The 14,404-nt window shown below is 36.4% G+C and overlaps 1 protein-coding gene across 1 annotated transcript; it reads left to right on the forward strand.

Annotated features, from left to right (window-relative positions):
• The first annotated feature begins 5,612 nt into the window (after window positions 1–5,612).
• On the forward strand, window positions 5,613–10,359 carry LOC148035682 (uncharacterized). The gene is made up of 3 exons (XM_087678990.1): window positions 5,613–5,994; window positions 6,112–6,435; window positions 9,891–10,359. The coding sequence occupies exons 1-3, from the start codon at window positions 5,683–5,685 to the stop codon at window positions 10,278–10,280; spliced, it is 1,026 nt and encodes a 341-aa protein (XP_087535116.1). The 5' UTR covers window positions 5,613–5,682; the 3' UTR covers window positions 10,281–10,359.
• The last annotated feature ends 4,045 nt before the right edge of the window (window positions 10,360–14,404 follow it).

The following is a 14,404-nucleotide window of genomic DNA, read 5'->3' on the forward strand; positions in this document are numbered from 1 at the left end:
GTCTTCCACGGGAAGGGTGTGACTCTTCATTACTAGAAGAGGATCCATCAGAATAGGCGCCAGATGACTTTGAAGAAGAGGATGAGCTTCGACGCGATCTCTTTCTTTGTCTTGAAGTAGAATGGGACTGCCTCTTAGAAGTATTTGGACGTCTTGATCGGCTCCTTTCATTGGTATGGCTTTGTCTTCTTGAAGTAGATGGGCTTCTTTCCTTGAATTCTTTGGGATTCTCAACTTTTTCTAGTTTGAGAAGTTGCTCACGAATTTGCTGATTCTCCTCTCTAAGACTTTGAATGGCTTGAAGGATAGCACTCGATTGATCCATTGAGACTAAAGAAAAAAAATATGCTCAAGCACTCAATGCAAGGGCTGAAAACAAACAAACTTATAGTTGTAAGCACTACCAGTGTTGGGGGTGAGGACCGAGCCAAAGCTCTGATACCACTGTAAACGCCCCGAACAACGTAGTATGCTTAACAATTATGATATTTTCTTGTTTTCGAGATTTAATATAAAAGAGAATGAACACTTAAAGCTGAAAATGAAAATTACTCACAAAATTACAGCCATGAAAATGTAAAAGTAATGGAGACAAGATTGAGGGTTGAAGATGGGCAACCCCCCCCCCCCCCCCGAAGGAATGTATTTCTGCTCAACCCAAGTCCCTTAGGGAAGAGCTCAGTTACAATCAACCTGAGAGTGAGAAGAAGTAATTCTCACTCTCACAAGATCATGCAAAGATGTACAAACACACATGCATTATCTATTATGCAATGATAAGAACTGATTTCTTTACAGTATGAGAGAAGAAAAAGGGGAATTCAGCCTTTCTCCATCGTTGATCAGCAGTACATGGATAGAGCTTGCTTCTTGTAGCTAAAATGGAAGAAAGAGCTCAAGAAGGAGGTGCTGTAATGAATTTACAGGCTTGCTGTCTTGTAAAACAATAGTGATAGAAGAGAGAATATGGAGGAATTTGATAATGGAGAAGTGGGGGATGATGATGGGGATGGATGGGGCCAGTTTCTGGCTATCTGTGGATTCTTTACATGAGTTTACAGCAAAGAAAAATGATGTTGAATGAAGAAATACGAGCTCTTATTTATAGGAGAGGGGAGAGCTAGTACAAAAGGGGAAAGTGGAGTAGCACAAGACAAGTGTCCAGCCACATGTCATGAGATGTGACAAGTGGTGGGACACTTGGAAACTTGTGTGACAAGTGTCTTGACACTTGTCTCTTCTCTATGGCCTTCCTTTTTGGGTTGAATACTGTCAAGAATAGAAACAACCAAATTTAGTAAGCACAGTCAGAGTACAGAACTTACTATTTTTAGAATGACATCCCTATTTTTTAGGACTAGCATTTTTAGGCTAATTCGAGGCTCCTAAAATTTAGGGACCTCCTAAAATTTAGGGATCTCCTAAAATTTAGGGACCCCCCCAATATGGATATCATAGGAAAGCTTTTTCCGTGTACATCGCAAAAATGGTATCCGAATCTTCATGTGACTTTCCTATGCAAAGAAATGTGCATTTCAAGCTTTCAGCCCACACATGCACATTATACAAGCATTTCATGATCATGCCATCTTGTTGATTGTAATTGTCTGTTCTGGTGGATCTAGCCCACACTTCAAGGCATCAATCCTTTTTGTGTGCGAGTCTAACCCTGATATGCGTGAGTTCTAGTCACAGGCGCCCAATCGGGTCATATAGGTGGAAGTGTGAACTATCTTTTCTCTAACCCACCGTGTGGGTCCACCATAACCTGTGACCACTCATCAGTGGCCATCTCCAATGCACTTTTCTTTATATCTAATTAGTGCAAAGGAAATAAATTTAATAAATCATTATATAGACAAATTAATGAGAAAGGATACAAATTCTGTTTCTATAGAGTTGTGACAGCCCTCTGGCTTTTATTCAGCTGTCCTCAGCTGAAAAGCTTCTTGATATTGCTGTAGAATATCTGGGTAATCCTTCATGAATTTTTCATCTACCCACTGTGCATCTGTTGTGGGTAGATTCTTGAATTTTAGCAAGAATTTTCGTGTCACAAGGCCACTTCTCGTGGTTCGATCCTTGAGAAACAAAATCTTTTCAGGTTCCAAGAGTTGCTCTGTTTCTTCAACTTCTGGGGGATCTTCAGTAATGGGTTCCTTTGGTTCTGGTCCTATGTAAGGTTTTAGCAAACTTACATGAAAAGCATTGTGTATTTTCCAATGAGTAGGAAGCTCAAGTCGATAAGAAACTTCATTTATTTTCTCAATCACTTTGAAGGGTCCAAAGTATCTACTGGAGAGCTTTGGAAAAGATGAATTTTGACCAGAACCTTGTTTGAGCCTGCTTTTATCAAACTTTAGCAAGACATATTGACCTTTTTGAAAAGCCAAAGGTCTTCTTCGTTTATCTGCTTGCTTCTTTTGTCGCTCTTGGGCAACTTTGATAGTGGCTCGAACTTGTACCGGTGTGAGGGATAAAACACTAGGATAGGCACCTACATGGGCTCTTTGAGGGGTGTGCAAATTTCCTCCTCAAGTTGGGTTATGTACCCCTTTGAGGTTCTAGATACAAGGGAGGGTCACCTCTCTTTTGTCTCATATCTCACTCAACATCCACTTTTTCCTCTGGAAATTCAAACATGGTACTTGCATTCTATGGTAACCAATTAGTAGGATATGCATGAATTTGCATCAAGGTCTTTTGTTTTCAATGAGATGCAATGAAACTTATAAAAATTTGAAGTTGGGAATAGGGATCATCAACAAAATCCCTTTAAAATTGATGAGCTTGGATGAAGCTTTAATGGTTGCCCTATTCATGACATCTAGGGTTTTTGAAGAGAGAAAAAGAATGAAAATAGGCTTCATTGCTAATGATTAGGGTTGCCTTTGGACAAGAATCAAGGTGTAGAAGAACCATAGATTGAGACTTGAGAGCTCGTGGCATGAAATTAGAGTTTGAGGCGTGCAATTTCAGCACAATTTGCATTGATATGGCCATAATCTAACTCATCAAGGATTGTTAAAATAATTCTTAAAGTGTGAAGGACCAAGCTCTACCAGTCGTTGAAGGCATTGGTGCATATAGAGAAAGGTATTGAGGCTAATCCACCATAGAAGCTCAAGAAAGCTTGAAGGAAGAAGATGAATACCTTCTCTTCAAAAAGTAAGTAAAGTAAAGCTTCAACTAAGTCCAGTTATCCCTCTTTTTACCAATTACCTTCAAAATGACATGTAGCTTGACCACAACCTACTATTTTCCACGGTTTGGCTAAATTGCTCCAAGATCCTTGTCAGAGCTCAAAGATTAATCTATGCTTCATGTAGATAGCCTACAAGTACTTGCCCTGTGTCGTTGTACCTATTGTGTTGGATTTTCAAATATGAAAATAGGAGAAAAGGATATGAAAAATATGAAAATCAAATGGATTAAGAGCCTAATCTTTGATATTATTTGTGATGAAGGAGCTTAGGGATGAGAGAGAAGAATGTAGAAGAGAGAGAAATGAGGAGAGAGAAATGAGGAGAGAGGCACTAGAAAGACATGAAAGAGGTGAGAGAAGTTATGAAAGCTGAGAGAAGAAGGTAAGATGAAGAGATTGTAATTGTAGATTAATAAATGGTGAGAAATTACAAGTCTCAACACATTATGTACCTATGCTAGTGTGAATGGTATTATTTAATAAACAACACTAAAATAATGTCTCTTCCTAGTTTCTTAGAATATTATTTCCTATAAACGTCCCCTTCCCTTTGACCAAGTCTTCAATGGACTGTAATTGTGATGAAAGATCTCTCACATTTAGGATGATCAAGAAGGAGAAACCTATGATGGTTCTCATAAGTAACCTTGTTCAAACTAGTCAAATGTGAAGACACTAGTGATCCTAAGGGGGTTGCTCATAAATACATAAGTCTATCATGTGGATTTAATATAAGGGATATTCACAAGTTGGATAGAAAAATGATGTATTTTATTCTTAATCAATTTACATATAAAGGGGTAAATTAAGCAGTATTGAACATACATGATAATAAGGATTTACAAAAAGTAAACTCCCGAGCTAGTTATAGACCACAAATTGGACATGCATGGTAATCTGAAGTAGAGAGACCTAAATCATAGGTACATAGAAATTCTTATTACCACAAACTCATGCTAAAATACTTATACACAAATTTCTTTTTGAGCATCATACTTGAATACTTGCAACATCCTAGGAAATCATGCATTATCCACTATCATCAACATGACTTTCAATGTATAGTCATGTAATGATGGAGACCAATATATGACATGCATCTCAACACCTCTCCAAACTACAACTCCTCATTCAAGGGCTTCAAATACACATCCATATTCTTAACTTTATGCTTCTTTGAAATCAGAAGAGAGAACATAACATGCCTTTATTGCCATGAAGGGTGAGATATTATAGTTCACCAATACCACTCGCCATGCACTATAAGAGGTGCTTTTTATTCCAAATGAATTTACAATATTGCTATCCAAACCAAGCCTTACGTTTCCAGGTAAGAGTTCAATATGTTATGCATTAAATCAAACCATCTCTTTTAAAATTAGTTTGAGGTGTATGGTGTAAGATATTGGCCACCTCAAAACAGATCTAAGAAGGGTTAAGTGTAAGATGTATTATATCTACATATTAAATCAAACACTCTCTTGAAAATAGTTTAAGGTTGCATGTGTAGAGCATTTCTCACACTTCTATAAAGGTACCTAGGGAAGAAAACTCATGTTATCATCTTGTATTTTTCAACCCCATTTCCTTTAACATCATGAACTAATTAGCATGAATATCCAATAATTTGAGGAAATGCAATGGGTTTTTTTGCGAGGATATCCCATATGTAGGTAGAGGCTAGAAGGGAGATTGTTTATCTCCTTTTGACACACCTTTGAAAGGTTCAAGGCCATCTACCTAGAATAAATAAGGAGCTGTGTTGGTAAGTTGTGCCACTAGAATGCCACTTGCTACGTGAGTCAATTGTTTACTATACTACTTGAAAGTTGCCATCTTGAATATTGTTTATACATGGAATTTACAGTGCATACAAGTGGACCCACATTCTCAATAAACTGATCCTAGAGATGCCAATTTATCCTATTGCAAAGACCAATCACATAGACCAATTATGCATCTCTACCATATCAATGTATCATCCTCCACCACAGTGTCTTGGATCCAACACTTGAAACCAATTATGTGTCACTTCCATATAAACATGCACCACAATGTGTTGGAACCGACTTCAAGTTTGTACGAGTGATTCCTTGGGTCCATCACACCTCAAGTGTGACTTGTTAACGAAGGACATGCCTCTATGCGTCTACCTCTCCACAAAGGATTTGACATACAAAATTCCTCCGTTTAACCTTCTACAAAACTATTGGGGGTTACTTTCACCGTCTCAAGTTTCGAGAGGATGGTGATATAAGGCCGGGCCCTAATATGGCCACGCGTCTGTGTTTCCTTTTCAGCAAGGCTTCCTGTTAGGCAACTTTCTACATGCATGCATGTGTCTAAGGGTTAAGATCATACTACATATTGCATGTTGCAGCACCAAGGATTAGATAGAAGGCGCAGGGCTGCTGTCTGTATACCTCTCGCCATCAAGAGCACGGTCTGGGAATTCGTTCTCGTGTTGAATCCACGCCATGTGCATCACAGCCCAATGCAGTGATCCTATCCAGCCAGGGGTGTGGTGGCGCGACGACTCGCAATGGAGGCAGTACGACATCCGGACCTCGCGCATCATCCTCGATGCCTTCGTCTCAGGCGACGCCTCGGTGGACATCGGCGTGTTCAGCTCTCTAGCTTATCCTTACGGTGCCCGCTACCGTGCGGACTTGCGCGCGATGAAACAAGTCAATGTCTCCTCTTTGTACCAGCGAGAAATCAAGATCGTGCAGCCGGGGGGCACCCAGCACGCAGTCGGCGGCAGCTCAAACTTGAGGCTTTCTGATCAGGTCGGCTTGGCTTGAATAGTCCGGGCAAGCCATATATTTGATTGAAGCCTGCCATGGAATGCTTCCCTCTAACTTTATGTGTAATCATGCCGTCTAATGTGTCATGTGGAACTCCAGAATGATGAGAGCTCTGGATCGGGGAAATCTGGGGTAGTTGTCCATTATCGTGACTCCAACAATGAGCTGAGACAGTACCGGCCGGCCATGGCGCGCTTCATTCTCGGACTCTGCGGTGAGCGTACGACGTCGAGGGAGCAGCCGGCTGAGGCTGCAGCGGCTCACTCCGATCATCCCTGCACGACCATCGACCTCCGGCACATGCTGCAGTATGACCATATCTTGGGTACCAAGAGGGACGTCGTCATAGAGATTCCTGGGGACCTGCAAAGCTTCTTGCCAACAGTCAACAAGCGTACTCTCCAAAGCTCTCAAATGCATGAGGTATGCCAAGCATGCGTCATAATCTCCTAATATATTTAAGTCTTTTATCATTCCATTACCCCTTTTCTTCAAACTAATTCTTCTAAAATTTGTTATGCATTTACTAGTTTCGTTTATTTCTTAGGATAATTATAACCTCGCTTCATTAGCAGTAATTATACACATCTTCTCATCCTTTTGCTACTTGTTGTGGGTAATTTTGACTTTCCTACTTGAAGAACAGGTTCATTAATTGACTCCCTCTTATGTGTGGCAATATTTAATTTCTTTTACATACAACATTAGAATTTTTGAAAGTTTTATCATTCCATTAGACTTTAAAAAGATTTTGAAACATGTCTTTAAAAAGATTTTGAAACATGTCTTGCTTTTTCTTATCACAACTAGACAAATTACTTTGCATTAAGTCTCCAATTTTCATGAACACATTGATTTGGACTTAATTCTCAAGGACTTCCTAATACCCTTGAACAACCCAACAATTTGTTGAGTGACCAGTCACCCAATGTCTCTCCCAATGTAAGACTTGCATTCTGACTTCCTCCCAAACTCTTGAAACAACTTCAACATGTAGGCACTCACCACTTATTTCCAAGGTTCCAATCTCATGAGGATGGAACCTACGAGATAAGGCACTCACCACTTATTTCCAAGGTTCCAATCTCGTGAGGATGGAACCTACGAGATAGGAACCTTACATTAGGATTAACATGCATCCTCATCTTTGCTTGAACTATCAAGCTTCTTGAGTATGGCTTTACCAAATAACTTTTGATGAGAAAGTATGAACCATTTCTATGGTGCCCATACCTAGTAAGTTCTATGGTGCCCACAACCACTAACAAACAATTCGTATATAATTACAACCACTAATGCATGCTTCTTCCCTGGTATGTTCTATGTTCTTCACAACCACTAATAAACTATTCATATATAATTTGTTGTTTTCACCCGTAGTTGTGTGCTTTGTATATTATATATTGACCTAAAAGCATACCATGATCCCATCTAAAGTTGACATTACAACATTGTTCATAGTTTTGTATGTTGACCTAAAAGTATACCATGATCCCATCTAGAGTTGACATTACAACATTGTTTATAGTTTTATATGTTTCCCATGTCATATAATGATGTCAACTTCTCATTCTTCTCATATAACTAGTCAATTTGGTACATAGTACATGTCATATAATGAAACACTACATTCTTTGCATTGATTGAACTCGTCAATCCCTACATGGGTTTTCTTGAGATAATGAGTTTTCTTTTAGAGGTACAGTAATTGAACACCTTGGGGGTTTATTATATACATATTCTCTATATAATGTGCGTTCATGGCCTATTTATAAATATCCTAATTTGTGAATTTTTCTTGAATAAAACATAACCCTTTTTTATTCAATCTATAAGTAACCCCTTTATATGACAGCCTTTTTAGGTAAAAAATGTATAAAAATTGGTGTTTTAAAAACCCCTTATTTTGAACTCACGTTATATATACATATATTCATGAGTGACCCCCCTGAGTTAACACCTCTCCATCCCTACATTCATAAGGTGGGAGTGAATGTGCTATAGTACATAGGTTGAATACCCCTTGGTCCCTACGTTTATTAAATGAGTAGATTGAACACCCTTTGGTCCCTACGTTTATTAAATGAGTGTTTTCTGATAGTGTGTGCCAATTGAACCCCTCTCGATCTCCCCTCTCCATCTCAAGATTCATAAGATGGGAGTTTTCTTTCGTAATGTTAATAGTGTACACCAATTGAACACCTCTCCATCTCTAGGTTCATAAGGTGGGAGTATTTTCCTTCATAAGAGTGATTACTTTTGGGATAGTATCCTAAAAGGCATGTGCCCTTATTGTTGGGTAATGACCAATTGGGTCTTTAGTCTCTATTATCGAGGCTAGAGCACTAATGATGTAGTCTATATTATCTATGTTAAACAATATAGCACCAATGTCTTCCAAATTTATGTAGCCTATACTAGTGGGTAAGCCATTGTTTTCTTATATATTTTATGCAATGTAATAGTAGATAAGCTAGGTTTAATATGAAAATATTTCAATTTGTCATGTGCCTATTATTTGAGTTTCACCTAGATGAAGGGTATTTATAACAAATCTCAGTCTCTATTATAATAACAATATGCCTATTATTTGAGTTTCACCTTCTTATTATTTGATTTTCATCTTCCTCATAACGTTGTATACTTATCTTGTATTCATGAACAAGTCATGGATAACCTCTTATATCATTATGTTAGTATCGGATATGCTTATTAGTGTAGATGTCACTGTAATAAAAAATTTATGGATAGTATGTTTTTGGTATATTTCTCTTCTTACAATATATAGACTATGCTTATTGAGAAATCCTCAACATGTTGTAGATGTCACTTGTAACATGCTGTAGATGTCACTTGTAATAATAAGAAATTCATGGATAGTATGTTTATAAAATAAACATGGTGTAGATGTCACTTGTAACGTGCTATAAATGTCACTTGTAATAATAAGAAATTTATTGATAGTATGTTTATTTTGAACATGGTGTAGATGTCACTTGTAATAATAAAAAATTTATGGATAGTATGTTTATCTTGGTATGTCTTACAATTATATAGACATGAGGCACATGTTTTATTTTGGTATGTCTTACAATTATATAGCCATGAGGCACATGAGGTGGTGTAACCTATTTCAATAGAGGGGTGAGGCGATTCATATAAATGCCAAAAAATAAACATGGTGTAGATGTCATGTTTTTTAGTAACCCTACAAATTGACAAAGTAGCATTGGTATTTGACTAATGAGTGACAAGCTCAAAATGGGGATATAGCACTTTAGGGATCAAGCTATAATGTAGTTTACATTGTGTGCAATGTGTCCATGCCCATGCATGCATGGGGTATATTGAGGGGTCCTCTTAAATTATCATGTGCATGTGTGCATGCACTTGCATGCTCAAAATGGGGATATAGCACTTTAGGAATCAAGCTATAATGTAGTTTACATTATGTGTGCAATGTGTCAATGCATGGGGCATATTGAGGGGTCCTCTTAAATTATCATGTGCGTGTGTGCATGCACTTGCATGGTGCATATCGCAGGGTACTCTGTGATTCAAATCACGATTGTAAGCGAGGGGTACTTTTGTGGTGATTCAAATCACAATTGTAATCTCTGGATGTATGCACATCCACATGTGCATGTGTGCACATGCATGTGCATTGTTAAGGACTCCTCTTACCCCGAATTCTTTTTTGCATTGAAGGGAATTGGCCATAAAGAATATCATTGCTTAGAAATATAGTTATTAGCCAACCACTAACACCTAGAGGATTGTTAATTGATTACATCAACATTTAAAATTGGTACTTTCATTGATGTCTAGACATCTACTAATTGAAAATATTGTACATGTTTTTTGGTCATCAATTAAAGGTACTTTGGTGCGGATCCGATGGATATAATGCACAAAAAAATGGATCAAATGGATTTGTCCCCAAACATCGACCAAATGGATATAAAGATAGATGTATGGATGAAGGTGATGATGCTCTCAAAAAAGGATCAAATGGATGTAAGGATAGACATATTGAGAAACGCGATTACACACTCAGAAGTAGATCAAAGGAAAAAGGTGGTTATGCACTCAGAAGTAGATTAAATGGATCTATGGATGAACATATTTTGAAATGTGACGGTCCACTAAAAAATGGATCAAATGGACGTGTAAAGGGAAAGGGATGTAATTCAACCATTGGGAGGCACAACATCAAGCACAAGGCCATTGTTGAGCGACACACTCGACTTGGGATAAAAAGATCATAAAGGGATTTAATGATTCTAGAAAAAATTCTTTTTCTTTAGTTTGTATGCTTACAATTATATGTATGAAAATCATCATTTTTCTCTATGCATAGAAATCATCTTTTTTCTATATCCCTTGCTCCATGATATGCATGATATACATGTATAGAAATAATAAATTTTCTATTAACTCCATAAGCATGTTCAATCGAATGCGTATCATAATTGTGTGCACACATTTGGTGTGAATCAAAGACCCTTTGTGTGCACACATAACGTGAATCCTTGTTTTTAGAAAACCCTTATTGTTGATGTGCTTGTGTCTTGTAAATCGTATTTTTACTTAATTGTATATTATGTGCTATGTATATTGTGTGCATGCGTGTGTGCACACGCATGATTTTTTTAAAATTCATCTTTATGTACACAAGTGTTGGCAACTTTGTAAGCATGTTTAGTGAATTGAAGTATCAATGATACATTTATATATGCACCTTTTCAAATCACCTTCTTTTGTACAAGTGTTGGCAACTTTGTAAGCATGTTTAGTGAATTGAAGTATCAATGATCCATTTATATATGCACCTTTTCAAATCACCTTCTTTTGCGATCCATCTCTACATGCACCCTTAGGTAACCCTTTTGAGAAATTTTAATCAATTTAACTCTTAGTAATTTTGTTTTGCTTTTACCACTTATCATTTATTTCTTATGATAATTAAAAACTTGTCTTATTATCATTTTTGACTATTATTGTTGGTAATTATACCTTCTTTTATCGTTTTTGACTATTATTTTTGGCAATTGTACCCTTCAAAAACAAATTCATTAAATGAATTTGTATATTTTAACATTTCATTAATGATACATTTTCAAGGCATCATAGCTAAAATGACCCTAAAAGTTAAAAATAAGGTCATATTATAGCTAGAATAAGTTAAAAGTAAAACTACCCTATCTTGGAGAATTTATTTTCTAAAGATTTAATGATTTACTCAATATTAAACCTCCAATTTTTGTGAACATTTATTTTGACATGTTCTTAAGGACTCCTTAATACCTTCAGTTCTCAAGGACTTATTAATACCCTTAATAACCAATAATTGGAGTCACTAGCCAAATGCACAAAAGGTCCAAAGGACTTATTAATACCCTTCAACTAATAAGAGTCACTAGCCAAAAGCACAAAAGGCGAGTTTATAACATTCCATTCTATGTTCTCCCAAGGTGCATCTTAAAACTTAAGATTGTGACTTCTTTGTGTCACAAACCCTTAAATCCAACTTAAAACAACTTAGTGACATTGACTTCTTGTCGCCCTTAAAACCAACTTAAAACAACTAGTATAGTAACCTCAACAAATAGTTAGTGATTGATCAATGGGTAAATGCCCCTTTTACAACATTGTCCTTTTCCCAAAAGTTGGCTTCTTTCTTCTCTCAAGGTTCCTTCCCATGAGAATGAAACCGTTACCTTAGGATTAACGTGCATCCTCATTTCTACTTGAACTATCAAGCCAAGCTTCCATTTGCTCGCATATGATTTGCCTTAAGTCACCTATGGTTGTGTGTTGCATATATTATATTGTGACCTAAAAGCACACCATTATCCCATCTAGCATTTACTTTAACATTGTTCATAGTTTTGTATCTTTCCCATATTCTATAGTTCCCAAACCTAGAGCTAATGCCATACTCCTTGAATTGCCATGTTGATTTTTATTAAGTCATAAATTTTTTATTGAGTCACCCATAGTTTTTGTGCTCTGCATATTATATGATGACCTAAAAACTCACCATTATTCAATCTAGATTTGATAATATAGTATTGTTCATAGTTTTATATGTTTCCCATGTTATATAGTGATCTCAAAACATCACATTCTTCTCATATATTAATTATTTTGGTATAATACACCATGTTATATATTCACCAAAACCATTGCATTCTTCTCATATCGAAAATTATGTAAGGATGGACATTTTGAGAAAGATGGTTACGTGCTCTTAGAAATGGATCCATATGGGGAAATGCAGTTATGCACTCCAAAGTAGATCAAATAGATTTATGAATGGACGTATGGAGAAAGGTGGTGTTCAACTAAGAAAAGGATAAAATGGAAGTGTACTAAGAAAGGGAAAGTGATGTAACTTGATCATTGTGAGGCACAACAACAAGTGCACGACAATTTTTGTTGTTTCACACAAAAAAATCTTCATCATGAAGGGATGTAATAATTTTGAATCATCTTCATTTTTCTTTTAATATTGGATTTGTTCATGTAGTTTAGCATTCATATAAAGTCACTTATGTGGGAGATATATCCACGTGTCTCAATTCCATAAGCATGTTTAATTAACGATGTGTATGATGTACGTATATATGTGTCATTTTTTAATGTGTCCCTTGTAAAGGATTGGAAAAAGATTCAATATTTGGAAAAAATAAGTCACACTAACTAGGTATAAGATATAATAGACTTGTATTTTTTTCATTATTCATAAATGATTAAAATAATCTCATCATCTCTCTTTCTTACAGTTTCATGGCTTCTCTCTCCTCTCTCATTCTAGTCTTTCTCTCTCCTCTAATATTTCTCTCCTCCTCTCTCTCTTTTGCACTCTTCACAATATCCTCTTCCCCTTCCTAAAATGTGGTATTAGAGCATAGTTCTTTAGTCCCATTCTAGTAATGTTTCAACCATATCTTTCCTATTTTTAAGTTAGATGAGTCCATGGTTGCCCAGCCATAGCATGTATAAATCTTCCAAGGATCTATTCAGTTACTAGTGGTTCTCCAAATGATGGAGATATGCCTTATTATAGGATTTCCCATCTTCTTTCCTTTCAAGCTATTCTTCCAAGCTTCCATGGATTCTTGGAGCTTCTCTCTCGCTCAAGCATCTCTCTTTCAACCTTCAAACCAGCCTTCTAACCTTGATTTGAAGCTCAACATTTCAACCATGATTTCTATTGATTGCCATTGACCTCTAGAAGCACCCCAAGAAATACAATGTGTTTTGTGTTTGATCCACAGGTCATGTCCCTGATCTATAGCATCTAATACTTGATTTGGAGCTTCTTATGGCATCTAGCATCAAGCTTCTCTCCTTGGTTGTGAGATTTCTTTCCAATCCTTTGACATATTTTTCTACTCCTCTATAGTGCTTCTACCAAGACATTGAAACAAGATTGCAACCATTGAAGCTCATTGACATCAAGAAGCCATTATGGGGAAATATTTGGGGAATCTTCATCTCAAGGTTGAATTCTTCATTAATAAAAGTCCCGTAAAAGTAGTCCATATTGATCAAGGCTCTTTAATCTTGAAGTTTTATTTGTCTTCAAGTATTGGAATTTTTCTGTTGCTTAAGATTGGAGCTATTAGAGCATTTGGAGAGCTATCTTACATGCATATGAATGAAGGTTGATTATTCTTGATTCATCAAGCTTCGACTCAATTGAGAGGTTATCTATTCCGTTAACTCTATATCTCTCTGATAACACGTGTGTTCGAGGTCTATTTATAAACATCTTATCTATGAATTTTTATTAAATAAAATACAACCCTTTTTTAATTAAATCTATAACCCCTTATTTTAAAATCATGTGATACATACATATATTCATGAGTGACCCCCCAAAACAAGGTATTTGTTGATAAGTGCAAATAGTTTACAGGGTATCATAGCCTAGCCTTGAGATAACAAGTTACAAGTGGATACAAGAGAAACAGGGCATTCTAGGCCTTCCCTAGGTATTTTCCAACCATTGCAGTTTTTAGGGTATTTTCATATTCATACAAGTTGGTTGTAGGTCATATAGAGTTGCTTTCTACACATGAAAATCCTACATTGATTACTATAGGATTTAGACATCTTACATAGGGCCTACATGTGTTTTCTCTCTAAAACAAGGCTATTATAGATTGTTACTATTTTGAATAGCCATTAAAAAATATTGCCAATGTATTTTGATCTAATTATAACTACATGTGTGATAGCTCATCTGGAGAAGATAAAAAAGTATATCAGTTACATAAAGATTAAAAGATATAGCTATCTTTGTGACAATGGGTCTGATTAGATAGCACTCAAAAATGGTAGGAAACAAGGGCAACAATAAGGCTAATGATGATGTTTGACA

Source organism: Lygodium microphyllum, chromosome 5 (genome assembly GCF_053477565.2).
Source record: "Lygodium microphyllum isolate KBCC chromosome 5, Lygodium_microphyllum_v1.1.10, whole genome shotgun sequence".
NCBI lineage: Eukaryota > Viridiplantae > Streptophyta > Polypodiopsida > Schizaeales > Lygodiaceae > Lygodium > Lygodium microphyllum.

What these genes read in the sequence shown, in the direction of transcription:
- LOC148035682 (XM_087678990.1), top strand. Translation starts at nt 5,683, where the DNA reads ATGTGCATCACAGCCCAATGCAGTGATCCTATCCAGCCAGGGGTGTGG. An exon ending in ACTTGAGGCTTTCTGATCAG is followed by an intron (nt 5,995 to 6,111) that starts GTCGGCTTGGCT and finishes GTGGAACTCCAG; the next exon opens with AATGATGAGAGCTCTGGATC. An exon ending in AAAGCTCTCAAATGCATGAG is followed by an intron (nt 6,436 to 9,890) that starts GTATGCCAAGCA and finishes CATCAATTAAAG; the next exon opens with GTACTTTGGTGCGGATCCGA.